The 25128-nt window shown below is 28.4% G+C and overlaps 4 protein-coding genes and 2 long non-coding RNA genes across 12 annotated transcripts in view; 4 read left to right on the forward strand and 2 right to left on the reverse strand.

The window, feature by feature from the left end:
- Nucleotides 1-10548, reverse strand: part of pum (pumilio) — a 63177-nt gene extending 52629 nt beyond the window's left edge. For 2 of the 6 annotated variants that reach the window (XM_086917112.1, XM_031919817.2), the window contains exons 1-4: nt 9264-10548; nt 8167-8388; nt 7674-7802; nt 7456-7575 (exon numbers count right to left, since the gene is read on the reverse strand). In XM_086917112.1, the coding sequence (XP_086773238.1) occupies nt 7456-7575; nt 7674-7802; nt 8167-8388; nt 9264-9359 (567 nt within the window). In that variant the 5' untranslated portion in view covers nt 9360-10548. Of the gene's footprint in view, nt 1-5008; nt 5739-7455; nt 7576-7673; nt 7803-8166; nt 8389-9263 lie in introns of those variants that run through there. The other 4 variants (XM_086917116.1, XM_086917113.1, XM_086917115.1 and 1 more) reach the window with 4 other exon arrangements.
- On the forward strand, nt 1768-3234 carry LOC116415269 (uncharacterized). Its single transcript, XR_004225855.2, has 2 exons — nt 1768-2693; nt 3075-3234. It is a non-coding gene; the product is annotated as an uncharacterized LOC116415269 (long non-coding RNA).
- Nucleotides 10549-10903: 355 nt separating the features above from the next.
- On the forward strand, nt 10904-14622 carry FucT6 (alpha-(1,6)-fucosyltransferase 8). Its single transcript, XM_003698480.4, has 5 exons — nt 10904-11096; nt 11463-11749; nt 11851-12024; nt 12123-12423; nt 12535-14622. Exons 2-5 carry the CDS (start codon nt 11514-11516, stop codon nt 13594-13596), a joined length of 1773 nt encoding a protein of 590 aa, XP_003698528.1. The 5' UTR covers nt 10904-11096; nt 11463-11513; the 3' UTR covers nt 13597-14622.
- A 37-nt stretch (nt 14623-14659) lies between these two features.
- Nucleotides 14660-16081, forward strand: LOC105736857 (uncharacterized). Its single transcript, XM_086917117.1, has 4 exons — nt 14660-15141; nt 15223-15313; nt 15405-15559; nt 15645-16081. Exons 1-4 carry the CDS (start codon nt 15062-15064, stop codon nt 15955-15957), a joined length of 639 nt encoding a protein of 212 aa, XP_086773243.1. The 5' UTR covers nt 14660-15061; the 3' UTR covers nt 15958-16081.
- A 236-nt stretch (nt 16082-16317) lies between these two features.
- LOC100863080 (arylalkylamine N-acetyltransferase 1) lies at nt 16318-24752 on the reverse strand. 2 transcript variants are annotated; one of them, XM_012493449.3, is made up of 4 exons: nt 24391-24752; nt 18881-19148; nt 17158-17374; nt 16318-16967 (listed from the first exon to the last, which is right to left on the reverse strand). In XM_012493449.3, the coding sequence occupies exons 1-4, from the start codon at nt 24391-24393 to the stop codon at nt 16769-16771; spliced, it is 687 nt and encodes a 228-aa protein (XP_012348903.1). In that variant the 5' UTR covers nt 24394-24752; the 3' UTR covers nt 16318-16768. The 2 variants fall into 2 exon arrangements, with proteins under 2 accessions (XP_012348903.1, XP_003698534.1); XM_003698486.4 differs by lacking the exon at nt 24391-24752 and adding an exon at nt 19885-20181.
- LOC147656086 (uncharacterized) lies at nt 24303-25072 on the forward strand. Its single transcript, XR_015295059.1, has 2 exons — nt 24303-24695; nt 24877-25072. It is a non-coding gene; the product is annotated as an uncharacterized LOC147656086 (long non-coding RNA).
- Nucleotides 25073-25128: the final 56 nt, after the last annotated feature.

The following is a 25128-nucleotide window of genomic DNA, read 5'->3' on the forward strand; positions in this document are numbered from 1 at the left end:
CAGAAAATGAGACGAGACGAAAGAATACTGGATCTCTCTTTCATTGAACAAAGCCAACGATAGCTGGCTATACCCCTAAGCTATACCCCACCACATACGACTACACAGCAAACCCCCCCCACCATAGAGGCAGCCAACTTCTCCCTACCCACCCCGCACACCCACGAGGTTCCCCCACCAGTGGGACGGCAGCGTGGATGTCGTCGCTAAACTGCCACGGGGCCACCGACCCCTCCCCAGGCCCCTCGGCCTCGGGTCACGGCCACTGTCCTCGCAGAGAATCAGCAGCACGAGGGAGGCGAACCCTGTTGTTCTCTCTCTTTCTTCATCTTTCCTTCGACCTCCTCTCTACCCCTTTCCGACTCTTTCTCCGATGGTTTATGCGTATGCGTGCGCCTGCGTGAGCTAAATGCGTGCGCAGTAAACACATATTAGGGACGAACGCGTGGATAGGGGTGCTTTTGCATTTTGTTATTTTGACTTGATTTTTAATAAATACGATGATGCGAAATTTGGAAATCACTACTATTACACTTTTGCTATTATAGTTCATCATTTATATAGGAATGATTTTTAATCGAGAAAACGAAAATGCGTTAAAACGAAGTTTTTAAAGGGATATAGCTTGAAGATGCTCGTAAAAATGTTACGTAAATAATCTTAATAGTCGTAGAAAAATAGAAAACAAAATACGTAAATCGATGTTTTGACATTATGATATGAATTAACGCAATACTGATTATACGAGAAGATATGTGAAAATATATTTCTCCTATTTTTTCTGCTCTTCTCGATGACGAATCTGCAAGCGTAACCGATGCGTTTAGGTTCAACGACATGCGCGTCACGTCACTACAAGTCACGACGCGATACGTCACTTTACGGCATAAACGATAGAATATTATGCGAAGAGGTAAGCGACGCGTTCGTATGACTGAGAAAAAAAACATTACAAAATTTGTGCTCATTATTGATCAAATCATACTGCCCTTCTATATACAAATTTACACATCACGGTTCTCTACAGTCTTGATATGATAATGAAGAGAGTAACAGTATACTTCTATTCAAATCAATTTAGAAGAGAAAACGATTTAAATTTACAAAGATTTCATGCAGATCTACATTTGATTTAGGTTTTAAATTCTATCGAGTGAAAATACGCAATTAAAAAAACAGATTATACGATACGAAACGATTATGTCTACTATTAAAAATTAGCTTGATATACATATTGTATTTAAATTATATTTAAAATCAAAAAATATTTAAACCAATTTTTGATTTTGATCAAAGATGTAAAATTAATATTTTCATTAATTAATGTTTATAAATAATTTTTCATCAGAATATGAACTTTTCTGAATTTAAATAAGAAGGAATAGAAATACCATTGAAATTGAAACAATAGGTATACGCAACACTGTTCCTTTATACGTTACTTCTGAATAATAACAAGTAAGTTGCTTCGCTCTAAATCTCCAATCAGGAACAAACTATCGATTATCGATGACGCTTTGAATAAGTTCACTGACATATAAGCCGATGTCAATAAACATTTCTCTTAACTATCATTCGATTACGGGCATTCTCATTTAATCTATATTAATTTCAAAAAAAAAAAACCAATTATCCTCTGATACTTTCTTTGTATACTGCAGGACATTTCTTTCGATGATGACGTCATTTAAGAAATCGGAAACTGGTTTCACTCTTCTTTTATCGCGAATAGAATACGATAATGCACGCGTGTAGGAGTAGTTTCTTATACCAGTCCTGTCTTTACCGGTCAACGTAGTCAACCATAGTGTTGGCCGTAATTCAAGTCCGAATATTTCATCGCCGGTTGTTTACTTTTTCCGAGAATTCCTACCATTCGCGAGGAAACATTGAGTTTACATGAGAATCTCGGAGCGCCACTCAGTTCAAAAAAAGAATTTTGATAAAAAAGAAACTATGATAACTTGCCGGCAAAGATAAAACGAAGAATTCTTGTCTCCTGATTTGTGTCTTTTGAATTGATTTCTTCTGTACGATTACTGTTTTTTTTTTTTTGTTTTCTATGAAACGTTAACATGTCACAGATAAGAAACACGGATGCAACATAATTGAAGAGCGTCACTGATCTTGTGTAACGATTATCGCGGAGAGATTTGCGAATCGTGGGCGTTAACTACATAACTATTCGTAAGCATCTGTTACCGTCGCTCGAAGAGAAGAGAAAGTTCGTTGCAATGAGGTGACAACCTGATATTTTTATCTTGTAACATTATATGTAATATTTTATGGTGAGTACATCCGTAATTGGCGAGGATTACAGTTCCAACTTTCCTTGGAACGTGTTACATCGTACACATTAACACGTTAACTATAAATTTTTATGACATTTTTAGAAGTTCGCAAATTATATACAAATTTTTCCTATGATCGAAAATCAATAATAATAATAACGAAATAATTGAAAACATTTTGTAGCAAGTAAAGTCAACCCTGAACCTCGAAACAACTAGAAGAGATAGAATGACTCACGCAAATCAATATCCCTCCAAGCATATTTATCGTTTATATCCAAGAAAAGCATGGTATAGCACATTTGATTTGCAGATAAATGTATTTATCTTTTAGAATTTTATCAATACAGCATCGTTAATACACGTTTCGAAGGGAGTTCGTTCGAATTGGCATCTCAGTCGGTAAGCCAAATAAAAACATTCGATGCAACTGGAATGAAACATTCCAATCATAAAATTCGTAAAAAAGATGCTGATAAGAATATTTTGTATGATAAATAAAATAGAATATAAATATAATAAATAAACTAGAAAATAATTATGAAATTATCTAATTATGAAATTAACTAATTAATAACAAATTAGATCATTATATTCATAGATCTTACATTAAAATTACAAGAAAAAAATCATCAAAAGAATTTTTATTTATAAATTGCAAATCGTAAATGATAGATAAATTATATATTCAATAAAAATTTTCATTGAGTTTTTCGGCACACGCACTGTTCACATGTATTACGACCGTTCAGAAAGAACCCTGACAGTGTTTCAATCGATTAGGTGCACCCAAAGGGGGAACCACAAGCAAGGGGAAACATGCAAAATATAAAGCCGTATAAATTTAAATGGCACTCGTCCAAACATGAAGAAAAGAAGAACAAGAAAAAAGTAACAATAAACAAAAATGTAATATTTATAAAATAAACAAAATGAAGAAATTGATTGATTATTAGATCAATTATAGACAAATTAAGATTCCAGATAACAAGAATGTGTTTTTATATTATATTCCAATACAATCCCATCAAGAGTTCGTGCGAAAGTACATTAACCTAAAACAAGATGAACACTCTCCCGTACCTTTGCTTTACTTGTTTACGTATAAAAGACAGAGAATACAAGGAAAGAAAGAGAAAAAGGAAGAACAAAACTATGAGCATTTTACTGTAGATAGACGTAAACAGTGAAGAAATGGTTGGAGGAGCAAGGACTTAACTTGTATATATTTTTTCTATGGTTAAAATGTATCGACACTATATATCATGGATTCAAATTTACAACTATCACAATATTTTTCTCCATTTTTTTATAACAAGAAGTCTATTCTCATTGATATTCTTAAATTATTTATTCATATTTTATAACAAATTCGAATATTAAAATTCAAACATTTTATCTAATTCCGATTAAAAAAAATATGATTTGAAAATCATCTTTCTATCATTAAGGTACAAGGCAATGCTAATGGATTCGTTGTTATATTACAAGGTTAAGCGAGTTCGGAGACCTGATTGGCTGAATAACTATCGAATACCTTCATGTGAGAACATGTTCATACGAATATTCTCCTCACGATTTAGATAATCCATTCTTTTCTATAGTATCTAATAATAGAAATAACTTCAAGTGAATAGTTTCAAAAAGTTATATGTACCATGATTATTACACAATAGAGTACGCATCTATTACAATTTTTATAGTAAACAAATTAAGATCAATACAAAATTTAATTTTGATATTAATACAATTTAATATTGCAATATGCAAAAGTGCTTTTTAAATACATATTATTACATATTACATATTATTAAACGAGATTGTTAATTTGTTCGTTCTAAAGAACTATCGATTTAAACAGCTATGTTGTTTACAAGTTATAAGTAGTAAATAAATGTAGAATAAAATATTTTACTATGAAACAATATTGATAAAATATTTGATATTAATACGATTAAAAATTATGGAAATAATTAAAACTATATTTTTTTTTTTAAATTAAATATAAGTTTAAGAAAAAATCTTAAAATTCAGCATATTATACAAAAATATTCGAATGTTTAATATTATAAAAAAATAGCAATAGTTAATGCAATTATTGCACAAATAACAATATAATTAATGTAATTAAATATAATTAAATATATAATATAATTAACTTTCAATAAAAGAATATTTTGAATCTATCGAAAAAACGAACATAAAATATTTCGATCAATATTCACACTATACTATTTTATTATCATAATATGAAATACAGTGAAAACAAAAGATCATAATTTTTTAATATTATTAATTGAATAATATTTTTTTATTTAAAAAAAAAGAAAAAACGAAAAAAACGCCAATAAGAAAGAGATGCGAAATAAAAATACACCGTTACACATTATTCATTATGTGTAAGATGATCAAAAAGTTATAAAATACCATCATGGTAATAGAAACGCAAATTTGTCAATATATTTTTTGTTATTTATTATTTATGTATTTTATGCAAATTAAAATACACGAGTAACATCAATGATTTCTACAAGCGAATCGAGTTGTCCCCCTCCTGAAACTTCGTCCCCTATAAACATGGAGGTTTCCATTGCAGAATAAAAATCTTTGGAACAAACCTAACCTACAAATTCGCAATGTTCGGAACTTTTATTGCGTCGAAGAAAAAAGAAACGTTACTTTGAAAAAAAAAAGTTAAATTGAACGAAAATAAATACCATATCGGCCCCCAAATCCTTCATGTCGCAGTAAAGGAAAAGATCCCCCGGTGGTTTCATCCAGTCGCCTGTACTCGTGCCTGCTCCCTGGCCGTACCCTACACCGAAACTCTCCACCGTCTCCAAGGTACCCTCGGCACGGCGCGTCACCTTCGAGAGATTCACCGTTAACCCCGTGGTACACCAACAACGCGAACGAAAAATTGAACACACACTCTTTAGCACGCACTATCCAATAAACGAGGCTATTTTGGAGCAGATTCGTAAAATTTCGATGATGTGTTGTTGAAAAATTAGTGAATCGTACGTCAACGGCGGCGTCGGGGCGCGGACGCCGATTCAGCCGGCACTGAATACACACCACTCCTGGTTGTTTTCACGTTCGTTTTTCCTCTCTAAACAGGCAGACCTCTTGTAAACGGAACACACCACACCGCAGGCCGAACAATACAAATCGCGGCACCACAGACGGGAGTGTGAGAGAGAAAGAAAAGCGTTCGGCCGCCTGTCAAACAGTTCGACACCTCGGGTGCCTCGATGCTGCCACTGCTACCTATGCTCCTCTCTTCTTCCTCGTCCTCTTCCTCCTCCACCTCCTCCACCGCCGCCGCCGCCGCCGCCGCCGCCGTCACCTCCTCCACCTCCTTTCTCCTCTCGCGCACTTTGCACACTCACTCCGCGAATTCGCGTTTATTTACAGGGGGAGTAAGTCAATTATATGTTCTTGCCTAAATTCACGTCCGTCCTGACATATCGTGAGATGCGTCGTTATCGGGCGTTAAAATAACGCTCGGCGTCACAATGCTCTTACTTGTCTCTCCTCGAATTTTCGTTAACCGGCCTCTCTCTTCGATAGAGACTGCCCTCTTAACCGAAACAAAGAACGACGCTCGAACGGAGTGCCCTCTACCGAGTACTTTGATAATTATATTCCGTTTTGCGAATGCTACTAACCAATCATCGTTCTTCTCATTTTGCACGACCTCTCACGACGACCGGATGAAAATTTGATTTTAGTTAAAGCAAATTTACCTGGCCTGACTAAATATTAACGTCATGAATGAAGGACAATTGTATCTCAAACATAATGTGTATTGCTAAATTTTCAAAAATTGTCTACATGCAATATAATATGATTTTGATAACAAATATATATATATATTTTTTATGTATTACGTATAAATTATTCTCCAAAATATAATTAAAATTAAAAATTAAAAATATTTGAAATGCTGAAATATAAAGAAAATTTCTTTGTTTTCTACGAATATTTTCTATAAATATTCTATCGATATTCAAAAAAGCTATATCTATTAAAAAAAAAAAAATTTTTATGCAATCATTAACAATTACGAAAATAAATTTTAATAAGAAAATAATAAGCAAAATAAAAATGAACTTTCTATAAAGAATTAATTAGAGTAAAGTTTGTATGTAGAATATATAAAATATAAAATATTATAAAGGAATATCTCGTATCAAAAATAAACAAATAATTAAAAAAATGCAGTCATATTTTCTTAAAAAATTATAAAATAAATAGAAGTACTTATGCTTCTTTTTTTTTTCATTTCAACTCATTTTCAAACAAACAAAAACTGTATTGTTAAATTTTGATCCTAACATTATTTTTCGAGAAAATTACACCATAATAAACTTTTTTAACTATTAATTATTGCCATTGAGATTGATGGCAATAATTAATACTGTATATATTATTTTTAATGGTATTTTCTAATTATATAAATAATAATCAGAATAAAATTCACAATGAATTATTTCGATCGAAAAATTATGCATAATTATAGTGTGAACTATGAATTAGTAGATAATGTTTTAAATATTTTTAAATTGTTAAATATATTTTCTTATCAAAACATATTAAATATATCTCGAATAATTTATATTTTTATGAAATACAAGATTATTTTGTTTTATTATTTAAAATTTTGAAATTTCTTTATATATAAAAAAAAAACATTTTTTTAATAATGCATTTAAAATTTTTTAATGTTAATATTTAATAATATATTATAAATTATATATTAGATTAAGATATATAATAAAAAAGATTATAAACAATATATTAAGATTTTATATATGCATTTAAAATGAAAAATTTTTTATGTTAATATTCAATATTAAAATATATAATAAAAAAATTGTAAATAATATATTAAAATTTTATATATTATTTAAATTTTATTGAATTTGAGCTAAATATATAATGGGAAAATAATTATCAATAGAATAAAGTAAGAAAAAATTGCACATTTCAATGCAAATGCATTGTATATATTATATTTATATATATTATTTAATTTATTAATAATTTAATGAAAATAATTTATATTCATTTAAAAAAAATTAGAATTCAACAGATTCATTTTCAAGTCTTTTTATAATTCTTTACTATTATTACAAGTATTCATAAAAAATATGCTTACCTGGCCATTTCTGAATTGTTGCTGTTGTTGTTGCTGTTGATGATGAAAGAGAGCAACTTGTTGTTGTGCTGTCATTTGATTATTAAGATAAACTAAATGTTCGGTTCCTGGTGCTCCACTCTGTGCGGCATAAAAAATATCACTATTAGTTTCCAAATTTCAAAATAAAAAATAAAATTTGTTCTATTAATAATAATATTAAGAAATATATAACTTACTTTAAGTTGCATTGGATGAATTTCATAAGGTAGATGAACATTATTCATAGTTTGTAGACCCAATTGTTGAGGTTGATTCTGTTGTGGTACGCTCAGTTTAGTAATGGGATATTTCCATTTTTCTGGATTCTAAAAATTATTTAAACAATTAAATAAAAAAATAGATATGTATTTATCTATAAAATTATATATTTATCTATAAAATTATATATTTATTTATAAAATTATATATTTATCTATAAAATTATATATTTATTTATAAAATTATATATTTATCTATAAAATTATATATTTATTTATAAAATTATATATTTATTTTATATCTATAATATATAGATATTTTATATCTATAAAATTATTTATTTATTGTTTACTTGTCTTTCAAAGTATTGAAATACAAATTTAATAATTTCTTTAAACAATTGTGTATCTATATGTTGCATATGTTGTTTACATGTAATATATTTTGATTTTAAATGTTGAGTTTACTTACATTATCAATAATAGCATCATCTGCAAGAGCCCAAGCACGAGGTGCTTGTTTCGTTTGAAATGTTGAAGATTGAGCATTAAATTCTGCTTCTGTTGGTCGTTGAAATACATAACCCACCATAGCATCATCTTGAGTTCTATTCACACCTATTTGATGCGTTTGACCAGGTTGTATACGCATACTGTCACCACCAGCCATTACTTGACCACATTGCTCTGCATCCTGTTAATAAAAAATTATTTTCATTTTTATTATTATTATTATTATATTTATATTAAATTGATATTTATATAATTGATTAATAATAATTTTTATATATAAAATTCATATTTATCAGATTTTAATTAATACATTCTTTTAGATAAGATATAATACTCTAAAAAAATTATAATCATTACTTATTAGTTTATGTACAAATAAGAAATATTATAATAAATTATAATAAATATAATATTATAGTAAATTCATTCAAGCTTTCATTATAAAAAAATTAAAAATTAATGTATATAAAATAAAATATATTATTGTTTAATTTATTATGATATTCTTTTAAATATAGATATAGATATATATATATATTATTTATATTTAATTAAAAAATATTAGGAACAAAAAAAATTTTTGATATTAAGATATATATAATAAAATTATTAAATTTATACAATACAAAGAAATTAGTAGTATATACAAGATTATTTCTTATTTCACTAGAGTAAATAAATTGATTAATGCAACCAAAACATCTTCATTTCTATAGAACAATCTGCCATGATGGATCAAACAAAGCATAAGCATATGCAATACTCATGCATATGTACAATAAAAAATCTTTTTCCTATCTTTCAACAATAGAATAGAAATTCTTGCATAACTAGTGATATAATAAATAAAAATGAAATAAATAGAATAATCAATTTTTATATTATCATATAAAATGAAATATTTTACAAAATATAAAATGATGTTATAAAAAACACAAAATGATAGGTTATGACATTTTTGATTGACGAATAAAATATTGTTATATTAAAATGGTTTACGATATATATTAATTATATGATAGAAAAATACAAAAAAAAATTAAAATAGGTGCATACCGTAGGTATATGTCCATTTGCGGAAGGGTGGTGTAATTGCATAGAAGGTGCCGGTTCACCCGCAGCACCAGCGCTACTCGCACCGAGCCACTTCATCGTTCTGTCATCAATTTGTAGCACTGCTTCAGGCTCGATGAACGATGATCAAACAGATAAGAGTACCCTCACTTTGTGAAGGTTAGCTCACTCAGAACCGGCGTCTGGAGCTGAAGGTAGAATCATCCGCTATGTCTGTTCTGCGAGCATGTTCTACGTGTAATTCTTAACAATGTGATATCTTCATTATTTTCACAACGATGAGAAAGATGATGATAACGAGAATAATCACTAGAGAATCGTATTTATGAAGCTACGATTGAACGCCAGACAGTACAGCAATGGCAGCTGAGACAACGGTGCTGCCGGAATTTTGACAACACTGTCGGACACGGAAAACAAGAACACAAAGAGAATTGTCGAATGGACTTAACTTAGACTATACGACTTCTCGAGTTTTATTAAACGGCACAACCGTTTCTGCGACGGATGAACGAAACTGAAGGGATGCCGGAGAAAAAAAGTGAAACATGCAAAAAACGACAACTGCTTGTTCATCAACGGGCGAGAGGGAATTAGGGGTAGGAAAGTAGAGGGGAGGAAGCGAAAGATTCACAAAATTATATTCTTTGTATTGTCGTTAATACTACAAATTCTTTTCCCCAAACCAATGGCAAGTATAATGATAATGTTCTTTTTTCGATTTATGTACGTACAAGTTTCACGTCTAACTGTGATGACTATACTCACAATCAATTGACAAATAACTTTCGTTTCTTTTTATACTATTTAATCTTTTTACGATTATTATATACGATTCGTTTTTTCACACATACATCCCGTAAAACTAAAGCTTAAAATACACTATACACAAGTATGTACATCGAAGTACAGGCACACAATGTGCGTCCACCGGCATACGCGTGTTTCGCGCGCAAGGATGCTGCGCGATTTTCGGAAGGGATTCACAAGATAGGAGGGGAGGGGAGGGTAAAGAACCAACCCGCGTTTAGAAATACCGCGACACGATATAACCCAATACTGTTATTTCTGTCAATTTTATGCTTTTCCTACCCGTTACTTTTTAATTTAATTTTTGTTTTCACCTTAATAATCAATTTGTTAATAACTTTAAAATAACGTTTAAACAAAAGTTTGTGGACTTTGTTTGGCGTTAATCGTCCATTCACATTTACACAATGCCGTACTTAAAATGTCAAGATTTTAGGTTAACTATAAAATTATGCATGAAATAAATAGATTGCAGTGTTTCATACTAAAATTAAACGTACCATTTTTACCGCCATCTAACATAACATTCACATTCTAAACTTATTTCATTACTAAGTTATTTGCATTTGTAATATTTTATGCCATAATTTTTCAAATATTTTATATCATTAATTTTTCAAATCAGAATACAATTATCTATTTTTGAAAATGTGAAAATATATATGAAATATTGTTAATAATAAATTTTGTACATCTTATAAAAATAATTTATTAAATGAAAAAATAACTATAATATTAATTTTATTCATGAAAATTATATTCTAAAATTATAAAACCTAGTTATTGGTTAAAATTCCTGACTTGATTTCAGTGCAAACTCCTCATAATATATATAGATTATAACTCATGTTGTTGAGGCTTGCCACATGAAACAGTGTTTAATGATTGTAACCGCATATGAAAGCAAATTTAATCTAAAGAATTTGTTCCTATGATTACTTTAATAATGACAAATGTTTCTTATTCCATGTTTCAAATATTTTTATAAAGATGTGAAAGTATTCGGTAAGATTGATTTTTATTTAATTCGTAATAATATTATTTGTATATGTTAATATTAACTTTTAATAATTTTATAATATTTTTTGTACTATGTTATATTTGTATGTATGTTTCATTTTTTTTTTAACTTCAATCTATGTGCCACAATTATACATACATAATTTTTTATTAAAGTGACTTTATTAAAAGTAATTTGCATTGTTATTATATCTATAATATCTATTTCTTAATTGCTTAATAAAAAAATTTAAGTAAATCTTTTATATATTAAAGAATATTATGCTACAATGTAATATTTTATATTTGTTATATAACAATTGCTGTATCATGAAATTTTTTATTAAAGGAATGATAATTTTACATTTATAGATGAAGTAATGCAATTGATTAAATGTCATAATTCTATTATTACAATATAAAATGGCAACATTTTGGTCAGGAAGACCTGGTTGGTTAGGAAAAGTAGGATTAGCATTATTAGCTACATGGCTTTTGATATTAATAATATCAGTATCACATATCTTTAAAACTAATAATTTATCATATAATAATGAAAGTCCTACAAATAAAGAAAATGCTCAACGTTTAGCCCAAATGGTTAATGATTTTGAAATTCTTAAAAGACAAAATGAAGCATTAAAAAATATAGTTTTAGGGTAAGTTTATAATAAAAATTATAAAAATAGACAGATTTATTTGAAGTTTAAAACAAAGAGCATTGTGATCTTTTGGTTGTACAGGATAACATAATTTCCAGAGAAAGATCAAAGTCTATTCAAGGAGATCATTTAGGTTCAATACAAGAAAAACTTGAAAAAGTTTCTATTTATGAAGATTTGTTGGATCATCAAGATAATGTAAAGCATAGTATTCCTTCTTCTGAATATGAAGAATTAAGACGAAGAATAAGAAATAATGTTCAAGAAATGTGGTAAATATAATTTAATTATTATATAAATTGAAATATATTTTATTATTTTATATAAAAAAAATGGAAATGTTATATATAATATAATAATGCTTAAATAGGTATTATATTAATGCAGAATTAAGCAAATTTAGAAAAGGTATTGATAAACTTAGTTATGATCAAAGAGAAAAAAGAATACAGGATACATTAAAAAATACTTGGGATCATAAAAAATCCCTTATAATAGATATTGATAGATTAACAAAAGCAGATGGTTATGATGAATGGCGTAAAAAAGAAACAAAAGAATTATCTGATCTTGTACAAAGAAGATTCAAATATTTACAAAATCCTAGTGATTGTAATAAAGCAAGAAAATTAATTTGCAGTTTAAATAAAGGTTGTGGATTTGGTTGTCAGGTAAATAATGTATATAATATATAATATAAACATATATATAATATAAAATATTACGAATAAATTAAATATAAATAAATTAAATTTAAATATATAATAAATTATATATTTTAGATTCATCATATTACATATTGCTTTTTGGTTGCTTATGGCACAGAAAGAACTTTAATAATTAGATCTAAAGGTTGGCGGTATCATAAAGATGGTTGGGAATCAGTTTTTAAACCACTTAGTGATACATGTCTATCTACAAATGGAGCATCACACGCTAATTGGCCTGGTGACTCTTCTAAACAAGTCATCTCCTTGCCAATTGTAGATAATGTTTATCCAAAACCAAGATATCAACCACCAAGTGTACCAGCTGATTTAGCATCAAGATTAGAGAAACTTCATGGCCATCCCCTAGTATGGTGGGTAGGTCAAGTTTTGAAATATTTAATGCGACCTCAAGAACATGTAAAAAAAACATTAGATGATGCCAAGGAAAGGCTTGGTTTCAAGAAACCTATTGTTGGAATCCATGTACGTAGAACTGATAAAGTTGGCACTGAAGCTGCTTATCACGATATAGATGAATATATGATTAAAGTTGATCAATATTTTGATGAACTTGAAACGAAACCAGAAGTGAAAAGAGTTTTTTTAGCAAGCGATGATCCGAAGGTAATTACAACAGCGAGAAATCGTTATTCTAATTATGAAATAATAGCAGATCCAGAAATAGCAGAAACAGCTTCAGTTGCAAAGCGATATTCAGATTCTTCTTTACAAGGAATAATTATTGATATACATCTTTTATCCGAATGTGATTATTTGGTGTGTACATTCAGTTCTCAAGTATGCCGCGTAGCATATGAATTAATGCAAACATATTATCCAGATGCTTATAATCGTTTTGCGTCATTGGATGATATTTACTATTATGGAGGTCAAAATTCACATCCTCATCAAGTTATTTTAGATCATAAACCAAGAAAGGATGGTGAAATCGAATTAAAAGTAGGAGATTTAATTGAAGTTCTTGGAAATCATTGGGATGGTTACTCTAAAGGATATAATATTAGAACTAGTATGACAGGATTATTTCCTAGTTTTAAAGTTAAAAATCCAGTAGATGCTGTAGATTTTCCAAAATATTCAAACGTCCCTTTGCGAGAAAATAAAAATGAATAAAGATATACTCTAAATTTGTAGTGATCTTGAAAACATTCAGATTGCTCGAAAAAGAAATAACTTGCCTTCATATTTCAATTGTTAAAAACAGTAAAAACTTCATAACACGTATATATATATATATATTTTACTACTAATAAGTGACAAATTTAATTTTCATAAACTATTATGAATCGTGAGACAAAAAGCGAGTTATTCTATTATTGCCTATATGCACATACATATGTGTATGTTGAATTTTAAGAAGACCGTACATAAATATTCGTAACAAATATTATAGAAAATTTTGAATAAGTTTACGATCTTCTTACAAATTAAACTAGTAATATAAACATTTAAAAACATTAAAAATAAAAATAAAAACAAAGCGATATAATTATAAAAATTTTTATATATTTTGATTGAAGTTAAAAATTTTAATCGTTATTTTAATAAGAGATTTTATTAGAATGTGATTATATTAACATATTAAATTGCGAATCTTTAGCAAACTGAATGTATGTTTTTTACCTAATGCATTTATATAAAATGTATAAAATAGATTCAATTGATATGCAATATAGACAAAAGTTATTTGTGCCAATGCACTTGATTCTTGAAGTATTATTTATAATGACAAGCCAATATTTAAATAAAATCTATATCTATAATATGTCAATTTTTACAATATGAACAAAATATTTACATCATTATTTAATCTCATATTTTTTAATAAGGGCTTGCATTATTGTTCATTGTAACGTACAACTTGTACATAAAATATGCAATATAAATTACATATATGTAATAATTTTTTGATAATATTAGAGCTTATACAAAACGCATAACAAATATTGCATAAATTACATATGATAAGCCTGAAATGCATAGACATCGAGCTGGGCTTGAGGCCTATCTTATATATATAATTAAGGATGTTTCTTGTATACATATTGTAATATATTTTATACTGTACCAAACACAAATGAGAATTGTTATTATATTATAAAATCTGAGTTTGGTTTTTAATAAATATTTAATTCATGACTTTTATAGTTACTTTTTTAATTTTCATTTTAAAATTAAAAAAAAATTTGAATATGAAATAGATTTTAGTACGAATTTCAATATCGAAATATATCATTATGAATTGATAATTTTGAAAAAAAAACATGATAAAATTAATTGTTATTATATCATACAACAAAAAATTAAAAGATAGAATAATAATTTTTATATAACTATGTTTTTCTATTTTTTCTTAAATTTATGTAAAAAATTTTGAATTAAAATTTATAAAATTCTAGTTATAATTTTTATATAATTTTAAGATTGGCATAATTCAAAATATATATATATATGTATGATATGTATATAACATATGTCATTACAATGTCAGTTTTATTGCAGTACAAAATCATAATAGTGTTTAATATGTGACATGTTAAATTAATCTTAAATTATATGTGCGAAATATTTAAAAAAGATGGATAAAATTTATCGTATGTACAAAATTGAAATACCTATATTAATTCGTGTTTTCTGTAGAAAATATAATCAACAAAGGTTAGAATTTTAAAATATTATATTTAAATATATATATATCAGTTAAATTATATAAATTAATTATTAGTGTATTTATTAAAGATGTAAATGTACTTATTACGAAGAATTGCAAATATCTCCAAATGCATCTCAAAAAGAAATAAGAGATGCCTATATTAAATTATCAAAACAAGTGAGCTTATTCTTTTATTCTTATAAATATTTACAAAATATTTCCAAACCAAAAATTGTTTTATTTTCAATATATTTTCAATATTTTTTAGATGCATCCTGATAATAATAATACTGGAAATCATAATGATTTTGTAAAATTAAATGAAGCATATAATATTTTAAGTAATGAACAAAGTAAACATATTTATGATATTGACTTAAAATCTAATAATATTCATACAAACAATTTTTATCAAAACACTAGGTATATTTTTTAACATTTCTTTTCAATGATTATTTGACAAAATTATTATAATTACATTTATATTATATATAAAATATATTTTCAGATCCATGAATAATCAATATTATCATGCATATAACACATATTATTCAGCAGATGAAAAAGAAATTTATGAAAAAAAGAAAAAAAAGACAACTATCTTTTGTATATTTCTTGTAATTATAGGAATATTTTTTCAAATAATTCGTGTTATTTCATGGTCGGATCATAATAAAAATACAGCATTACAAAAAAGTGCTGAAATTCAAATGGAACATGAACAAAATATGAAAATATTTGAAAATAAAACATTTGAAGAAAAAGTACAAATTTTTGATAAATTGATTAAAAACTATAATATATCCGTAGATGATCCATAATACATGATCCAAATGTATTTACTTATATTTTATTGTAGTAAAATTTTAAAAGCTATTTTTTATAGAAATATATTTGTATTTGTTTTTATAGAAATATATTTGCAATGCAAAAATATATGAAAAATATGTTATGTGTACAAATTAGAAAATGTCATTTTTTTAAATAGAATAGTTTTAAATGTAAATAATTTAAAAAATATATATATAAAAAGAAATTAATATATATATTATAAAACAAATTTATTATTTTTCTTTATAAGATTCTATGTTTAGAATCTTAATTTTAAGTATCTATTATTCTATTATATTTTATTATACTAATAAAACTTTTATTTAAAAAATTGAAAATATTCCAAATTATTTATATATAAATCATGCTATCTTTATTTTCGTGTATAAATTTATTACATAGAATAATAACAAATTCATGTATATTTTATAAATATTCAACAAAGCAAAAAACGTGTAACTCATATATCTATTTACGTTTATAATAATGCAATATTCATTTATAGTTTAATGCGATCATATTTATTAACGTGCGCGTTATATATTAAAATATTATTGCTAGCATTTTGGCACGATTCATTATTATAATGTCACGAACAAATTGTAATTGTGTTATAATCATATTACATTTTAATTCGTACAAAAGTAATAAATAAATTAAAGAAACATTAGAAAAATAATAACTGTACAACATTTTCGTAAATTCGAAAAAGAAAAATAAAATGTAAATGTAAAAGTGCGTTTTTTAAAATCATTTTCAATTCTCTATAAACAGGTACTTTTGATTCTATGTCTATCGTGTTTATAATTTCTTAATGTACGTAACAATTGCTGTATGTGGAAATGCTGGAGAAAAAATAGGATTACCATCTTCATCTACATAGTCTGCATAATTAAGTTCATATATTTGTTCAAAACCAAGTCGTGCGCAAAGTTTTCCAGAAAAATAAGATGAACAATCGACACGACAAATTTGCAAGCCTTTTTCTTTTCCAATTTCACTATAAAAAAAATATTTTTATGAAATATTCATATATAATTAATTTCAACCTAATATAGAATATTTCAATAACATAAGCATTCAATTTCATTAAAACATATGTATGCATACATATACATATAAATTGATATAACTGTGATTCATTTTACTTCATTCATGTATATTTCATTAATGAAGAAAACAAAACTTACAGTGTTTTTTCTACAAGCGCTTTGGCAACCCCTTTACCGCGCCAATTTGAATCTACAGACATTATTCTGATTTCCAAAATATTTAATCCCCGAAATTTTCCATCGCGATTTACATTTCGATCTACGTAATTTAATAATCTTAAAATTTTTTTGAATTTTGCATTTTCACATGTAGTTATATATTCTGGTTCTTCGTCACTCGGAGGATCCATTTTTCCTGTATTTAAATAAATATATCAATTAATAATTATATAAACATTAAAATATATATTTATCAATTAATTAATATAATAATTAAATGTACATATATATATATATATATATATATGTATGAATTTTAATGAAGGTTTTAATGAATGAAATTTGTTTTAATATGTTAATGATAAGTTAAATATTATTAATAATAATTATATAGTCAAATATTTTGCTTTAATATTTGATTGATATTTGATATTATATTGATGATATTTCAAATTCTTATAATCTTAATAATTTTTCGATAAAAAATATACAATATCGATAAAATAAGAATTCTGTATTGTAACTTGACAGGTGAATTTTTGAACTTGATTTGTTTGAATATGTGATTAACTAGATCTGTCGATAAAATAACGTAATTACTGTGATTGTGACAATCGATAACGTTTAATAGTCACACGCTTACTCAGTATACTCACAACAATTTATGTAACGTTAAATATGTAGTACCGTTTTATGCGATAGGTGTGTCTTCCTCTCTTCGATTTTTTTTTTTTTTTAATTTTTTATATGATTATTTTTTAATATTTTATTATATTTTATTATTTTTTAATATTTATATATTATATTTTTAATATTTTATATTATATATTTATTATTATAAATTATAATTAATTTGATATAATTTATATTTAAATACAAACACAGCAAGAAAACATGTAATATAGTAATTTTTGATTAAATGTTTAATTAGCTTTGATAAAAAATATTTTCTTACAAATACTATAATTGTCTATAATTTTTATTAATATTTTTATTAATAATCTACGTAAAGATAAGAATAAATTTCTTAATGATACTAGTTTTCAAACAGGATATGATGATAATTATTTAGAATAGGAGATATCTCATTAATTTCCTTGAAACATATTATAAAGATCAACATCTTGATTAACATTGATACTATATGTATATATAAGTTATATATCGTTCGATCTTAATTTTAAAGATATTTGCAAAAATATTTTCATCATTCATATTTCAAAATTTGAAATAAATTTGAATTAGATTTAGGATAAGTCAAGGATAAATAAATTAAATTTAAATCTTGTTATTCGAAATAGTTTTAAATCATAACTATACATCAAAATCATTCAATGAGCCAGCCTATATTCTATATGTAATTACGAAATAAAATATTTTTTGTATTATATTTATATATCATATTTTAAATGATTATTATTTTAATCTACTTATTCTACTTATTATATTATCTTAAATTTATTTTTTAATGTATAAACTTGAAAAATATTTATCACATTCGATTCGTCGTCATTTTATATTCATAGAACTTTTTAACTTATCATTGTTTTCCACTGAACATTCTTGTTATGCGATCGTGTTGTTAACCCAGATATACATATCTGCGTAAACACAATCGTAGTTCCAACAGCTTTCGCGTAAATAGTTCAATGAATAGTGAAAACATTAGTTAATCTTTGATACACATAGATCAAAGTCTTACCATTTAATATAACACCTACTATAGCACCGTTCGTTGAGACTGCCATAAGACTGAGATTATTTTCAAGGGAAGACATGCTACAATATTCTTCCAATTCGAGACAAGTGCTATCCTCGCTTTCTGGTATTAATTCAATCGAATGATTAAGCGGTTCGTCTCTGAAGAAGAACCTTCTGAGAAATTTAAGTATTCTAAGCTTATCATCTTTGGTGATTATTTGAATATGATAATCCATACCAATTCTTTCGTCGTCCGCTGAATCCGCAAGCTAAAACAGATAAGAAAATAACAAAAATTACGAAATATACGCAAATATGTTATTTTAAACTTATCTTCGTGGTTTTATTAAGTCATCATAAAATTTAAGTAAATGATTAATCTAGTTGGTATTTGGATCATTGCTTAGACAAAGTGGCACATCTGATTGCACGAATTCTGAATAACAAAATATGGTGCAACAATGCATACATAAATAAATGTAACTTAATGCAATCAAGACAATAACAATTATATTATTTTCGCGTCCACGGGAATTGAATTAACGCTTTCACACAGAACAATTAACGATGTTTGTTATATTTACGAAGTGTTCTCATTTATGCAACGTTTTATCACAGTTATCGATGAATAACATATTTGAAGACTGAACAATTGATCACTTTTATACAAGAAGTACAATAATAAACGAAAGTGATTTATTTTTATGGTGTATTCTTGAATAATTTAAAAATTTTCTTCTAAATTCAATTAATTTGTGAAATTATTTTTAAATAATTTAATCATTCATCATATATACGTAAAATTATATAGTACAATTATATATAATAGTACATAGTATTATTCACAGTATATTTAATTATTTTTACATCGCAACAATGAATTTTATAATTCATTTTCCACAATAATGCATGACCTCAAATCAAGATAGATGCAACGAAAAAGCATCGTATGAATAAAATTTATTGGAATATCAAAACTCGAAGTGAAAAGTATCGTGGGCTTACCGTGTACTTGACCATTTTTGGCATTTTTTTTGCGAAATTGGTCTGACTCTTGCCAACATCGATAAGAGCAGAATTATCCATATTCGTGGACAACGCGGTTTCCATGATGATGAATATTCAATGTCGGTCTTACGCGTGCTCGAAACCGGTTTCTCCAAAATTTCAGTAATAATATCGTCTCGAAACGGACACGATTTTACATTTAATCGGTCACTGAATATAGAAGCACCGGTGAAGTTTGTCAATAACACGAGGTTCGTTGTTGACGTCGAGGTGGTAATCTAATACTGCGCTTTGTGATAGGACGTCGTCAGTTCTTATATACGCTCAGTACGGAAAAAAGCCAGTCTTACAGGTTCAGGGACAAACGGGAATACAGTTTAGGATGTTTACGATAAAAAAAACATCAGGATCTAATGAGAGAACACGATCGACATGATTTCCTGTTTTTAATCCCCTCTTCTTATTCGAAGCATTTTTTTCGTCGATACAATCAATATTTTCGTATTTCCGGTTGCAAAATCTTTGCAACCGGAATCGATGTACATCTTTTTCAAATTGGAAAGGATATCTTATATAACACCTCGTACACGTATATTCGATCATCTTTCGCGATTTCTTCCCGTTAATAATTAATCCCGTGAGTTCTTCTTTTGAGTTTCTTGATTATCGTTATCATCGTGCCGTATCGAGAGAAGATCTAGTATAGTATATATCGTGCACAATCGATGTATATAGAATCATATATCATTGCGTGTATACATATTATTGTTGTTTAATATATGATTTAATATAAATGAAACAAGAAAGAAATAAAGAAAAATCGTTTTAAGAATAACATTGAGATCGACGTTTAATAGAAATCTAAAAAAAGAGGAAAATTATTAGTGTCGCGCCAATTACTAAGTGGTATACCGTGATAGACCCTGATGCACGTTATGATTCTATATAAGAATGAATGGTATTAATTAACTTATCCTCGAAACTGTCGTGCCATTCCACGATAAAATCGCGTACAATATTACAACTGTCACGTTTTCCCATTATTCGTACCGCAAATATTGCAACGTGACACGGAAATATAACAATTTCGTACATGTACGAAGAGTACCGCCATTCTTTTTTCTTTCTTTCCACTTTAAAATCTTTCAGTATTTGCCTCGACGAACGAGTGACGATTTCAGCGGGCGTGAAGTGCTTAATTCAAGTTCAGTGTACATAAGGAGCCGGGCAGAAAAATAGATTAAGATTGGAAAATAATTGGTCAATGTTTGCCGATTAAATCGACTTCCTTCATTCGTATATCGACAAAACGAATTAGCGACACTGAAAAACGATTAAATTCGATTAAAAATTTTCGAAAAATCATCGATATCTTCTCGAACATATCGATTCGAGTTGACGTGTTATTCGAGTAAAAAAAAAAAAAAAAAGAGTAGGATCGCGTTCTATTTAAACGCGAAGTGAGGGGTTTGTGTCGATTGTCAATGCGCGGCTGGATATCGAATGTAGTTCGACTCCGATATCCTCTTTCGAAACTGAAAGTTGATTCGCGCCTTATATCCTTTCGTTCTTTTCTCTCGACAAACAACAGTTATATACCAAAGTATTATATCAAAGGCAGGTACCAATAAATCTTTCTGGTACAAGTAGATAATCGAGGAATGCGTTGGTACGGCAACCTATTTCCTCGTCATATAAAAAAATATTTAATATAAAGCAACGTGAACCGGATTCTGAGGCTGGGGTTATTCACCCGCAAATTATGCGCCTTAAAAATATCGATATTAATCTAAATATTACAATAAATTCGTCTAAAATGTACAGAAAAGGCACTCCTGTAGGACCGGTCACGGAATTCTCGTCGATTTAAACTCGCGAAGGACAGCGAAGAGAACCGTAACCGTGCCTTAAGTGGCATTCAATGACGTCGGCTTTCAGTTCCTGGGTATCGAGTGTCGTTCCATATCCTCTTTCGACGCAAAGGTGGATTAAAAAAACCGGCAAAAAAAAAGAGAGAGAGAAAAAAAAAGAAGAACATTATCACTCCTTGCCCTTGAGAATTCTTATAAAATCGAATTCAGCTCGAGTTCCTGACCTATTTTTCACACGTTTTCCTAGATTCTACATAGACACCCTGCCTCTGGTCCGGCGATCTTTTTCGATCAGAATCTCCAATGAACATTGTCAGCCTCTGCGCAACGGTCGGCGAAACAAATACAATCACCGATATCCATAGCCTTTGATCGCGAGAGCTGATAAACGAGGCGACGTATCGACGAGGCGATACGTCGATGAAATATAACAATTGTTCGTTTCTTCTAGGAATCCTTTCGAACCGGATTCGGTGGAAGGTGTTAAACCGTGAACACGGCTTCTCCGTGATCACGCTGCGCTGAATTTTTTTCACGACACCTCCCCTCTCCCGTCTTGTCTTTTTTTTCTTTCTTTTATCGCGTCTTATCATCGCCCTACTACGTCCCCACGAGCAAATTTATTACAAATCATTACGTCTCCTGAGATTAAACGATAATAGTTGGAACAAGTTGGAACAACTGGAAGAAATTGCATGCATTGCGTGATCTCGGGTTGGGATAGAAGACAGAGGAAAAAGAATATGGAGAAGTGAAAAATCGCGGAGAGACTATCGAATGAAAGAATGGTTATTCGATTATGATTAATTTCGATTATTATTATTGTCGTCGCGGCAACATTGTGTTTCCGGTAAAGGCAATTATTCACGATTGATGATTCTTTATCGGATTCTTTTTTTTTTTTTTTTTTTTTTTGCACGCGCGCGCGGAACATAAATTCCTTAAAAGATAGAAGGATATCGAACGTACCCTTAATTAGAAGGAATAGGCAATCCGAGCTGTGTAAGTTTCGATCAAAAAAAAAAAAAAAATGAAAATAAAAGCGTGAACAGCAACTAGAGCAGGTTGAAAGAATAGGTTTCTTCTTATTCTATTCTCGTTGCTACCCCGTTGAATTTCGATCGATTCGATGATAAATGATTTTTTAACGTTAATCGACGATATATTGTTACAATCGCAAGCCCGTTAAAAGATCACGATACGTGATTACGTGTACATATAAATGATTCTCAAACGAGTGGCAGAGGCGGTGCCAGATCCGTAACTGGCAAGCCAATCGGAATAAAGTATACCTTCTCTTGCATTAAAATTGCGATAATTGTACATACGTAAGTTTACAACCTCGAGAATAAAACACTCGATTTAAAAAAGTTACGATGTTTTGTTATTGAACATTGTCTTTCTTTTTTTTTTTTTTTCTTTTTTGAACTATTCCTTCATCCGCTCAATCATTATCGGTATTTTTTTATATTCACAAATTCGAAATTTGTCTATTCTCTCGTAAAGGAATTCGTAATTAAAGAATACCTGATATACAACGAATACAATATATATATATATATATCGAATGACACATGAGAGTTCGAATATCGAGTATTGGTATCCTTGAAACATCGAAGCGTGTACCATGTAATTTATTCTATGTAATAAATTCATTAATTGACATCTAAATGTATCAATTAAACCTATTATGACTTAGAGAAATGCGAAGATTTAATTATTTAAAATATGTGTTAGAAAGATATTTTAGTACCGTTTAATGGCAATTTATAATTTTTATTTCGCAATACGATATGGTTCATTTGATTCAAGCTACAACGATTAATTAATAAAGTAATTAATAGTAGATTATATAAATAATTTATACTGCTTTACACGATTTTTCGCTATTATCGAATCATGCTCGTTATAATAAAATTAATAACTTTCCTCTCCAAGAGAATGTAAAAAAAGAAAAAAGAAATATGTTCCTCTTTTATAATAATTTATAAGATTTATCCGATTCGCATAATTCAATGCTGGAAAGGGGGAAAAAAAAGAAAAAAAGAAAAAAGAAATAATGGATATAACATTCAAACCGTGGCCGTGTTTTCAACAATGTTTTCCCGTTCCTTCTTGCATAAATATTCTATTTAGATCATATCTAGTAATGATACTTGCTAAATAAAATATATAGCCAGCACTTCTTTCTACGCAATAGTTTCTTCTAATATAGTGTGTAAATATGTAAAATATATGTAAAATATACTCGGCACACATACGATGCAAAATTAGCATTTATTTAAACTTTGTATTGCGAACGTTCGATCGTATTGTTTCAATCTAATTTCGAGTTCATATTAAAAACTCTGCCCCATTATTTATAAAAAGATTCCATTTCCAAAAGAAATTTAAAACTCAATATTTTTCTTCCCCTCCCCCAATTCACTCGATGATGCCCCGATCAAAAAATAAATAACACCAAATAATTGAATCTTGAAAATGAAAAAAGATCATCGTTTCGTTTGTTCCATTGAATGATCTCGTCACCCGTTGGCGATGGAGAAGACGCTTGGCCACCTTGGAGACACCTCGATGATACGTGACACGAATGATGAAAAAGTAGCCTATGTCGTTTGAATTCGCTACTTACCATGTCGCGTGCGAATGTAACGCAGCGAACAACAAAAAGGAATTGATGCACGGTTGCTTGATTATTAGATCCTCTCTTCTCTACTGGCCTCTACCTGGTGTCTACTACTTTACGTCCTCGATACGTGACAATCTTCAATTTCGACCAGTCCAGATGCACAAGGCCTGTACCGATTGATGAAAATGCACTTGACGTGGTATTAGGATATTTTGTATTTGGGGCACGTGCACTATTCCGAAAGCGAGACGATATAATGGAATTACAGCTGATGGGACTGGCGGGACGAAACAACTCGTACGGATCAGGTTGTTCGCTTATTCTATATATCTTGTGTTTACTCGATCGTTTAAAATTATCTATCCGTTATCGAGTACGCTTCATTATTGTTTACACAATCGCGTGATTATGTAGACAAAATTTTTTTATCGCACGATTAAATTAAACGAGAAGTTGAAATTTTTTTTTTTTTCTTTTTCTAATCAACAGATGGAATATTCTCGACTATTTCTGTCCGAACGAATCGCGAGCGTATATCGCGAACACGTTCAAAAATAGAAGGCAAAGGATCAACGGAGAACGTTGCCAATGCCACCGATATATTTAACGATGCGTTTTCGCATTTTCGTTTCATGGAAAATGTATATGTATAGCTCCGAGCGAAATATACACGCGTTTGAACTCCGCTACCTTTTCCATTCTATCCAATAAATCTGATGATCGGATTATTTAACACGTGAG

The sequence above is a fragment of the Apis florea genome, unplaced genomic scaffold (assembly GCF_048593485.1).
Source record: "Apis florea isolate Af1SG1 unplaced genomic scaffold, ASM4859348v1 contig_3813_pilon, whole genome shotgun sequence".
Classification (NCBI taxonomy): domain Eukaryota; kingdom Metazoa; phylum Arthropoda; class Insecta; order Hymenoptera; family Apidae; genus Apis; species Apis florea.

Excerpts from the sequence above, each read along its gene's own strand:
- FucT6 (XM_003698480.4), top strand. The coding sequence starts at position 11,514 with ATGGCAACATTTTGGTCAGGAAGACCTGGTTGGTTAGGAAAAGTAGGA. Across the intron at positions 11,750-11,850 it reads TTAAAAAATATAGTTTTAGG|AGAAAGATCAAAGTCTATTC; the intron begins GTAAGTTTATAA and ends CATAATTTCCAG. Across the intron at positions 12,424-12,534 it reads GTTGTGGATTTGGTTGTCAG|ATTCATCATATTACATATTG; the intron begins GTAAATAATGTA and ends TATATATTTTAG.
- LOC105736857 (XM_086917117.1), top strand. The coding sequence starts at position 15,062 with ATGGATAAAATTTATCGTATGTACAAAATTGAAATACCTATATTAATT. Across the intron at positions 15,142-15,222 it reads AGAAAATATAATCAACAAAG|ATGTAAATGTACTTATTACG; the intron begins GTTAGAATTTTA and ends TATTTATTAAAG. Across the intron at positions 15,314-15,404 it reads ATATTAAATTATCAAAACAA|ATGCATCCTGATAATAATAA; the intron begins GTGAGCTTATTC and ends AATATTTTTTAG.
- LOC100863080 (XM_003698486.4), bottom strand. The coding sequence starts at position 19,989 with ATGGAAACCGCGTTGTCCACGAATATGGATAATTCTGCTCTTATCGAT. Across the intron at positions 19,149-19,884 it reads CAAAAATGGTCAAGTACACG|CTTGCGGATTCAGCGGACGA; the intron begins GTAAGCCCACGA and ends TATCTGTTTTAG. Across the intron at positions 16,968-17,157 it reads GCGCTTGTAGAAAAAACACT|TGAAATTGGAAAAGAAAAAG; the intron begins GTAAGTTTTGTT and ends TTTTTTTTATAG.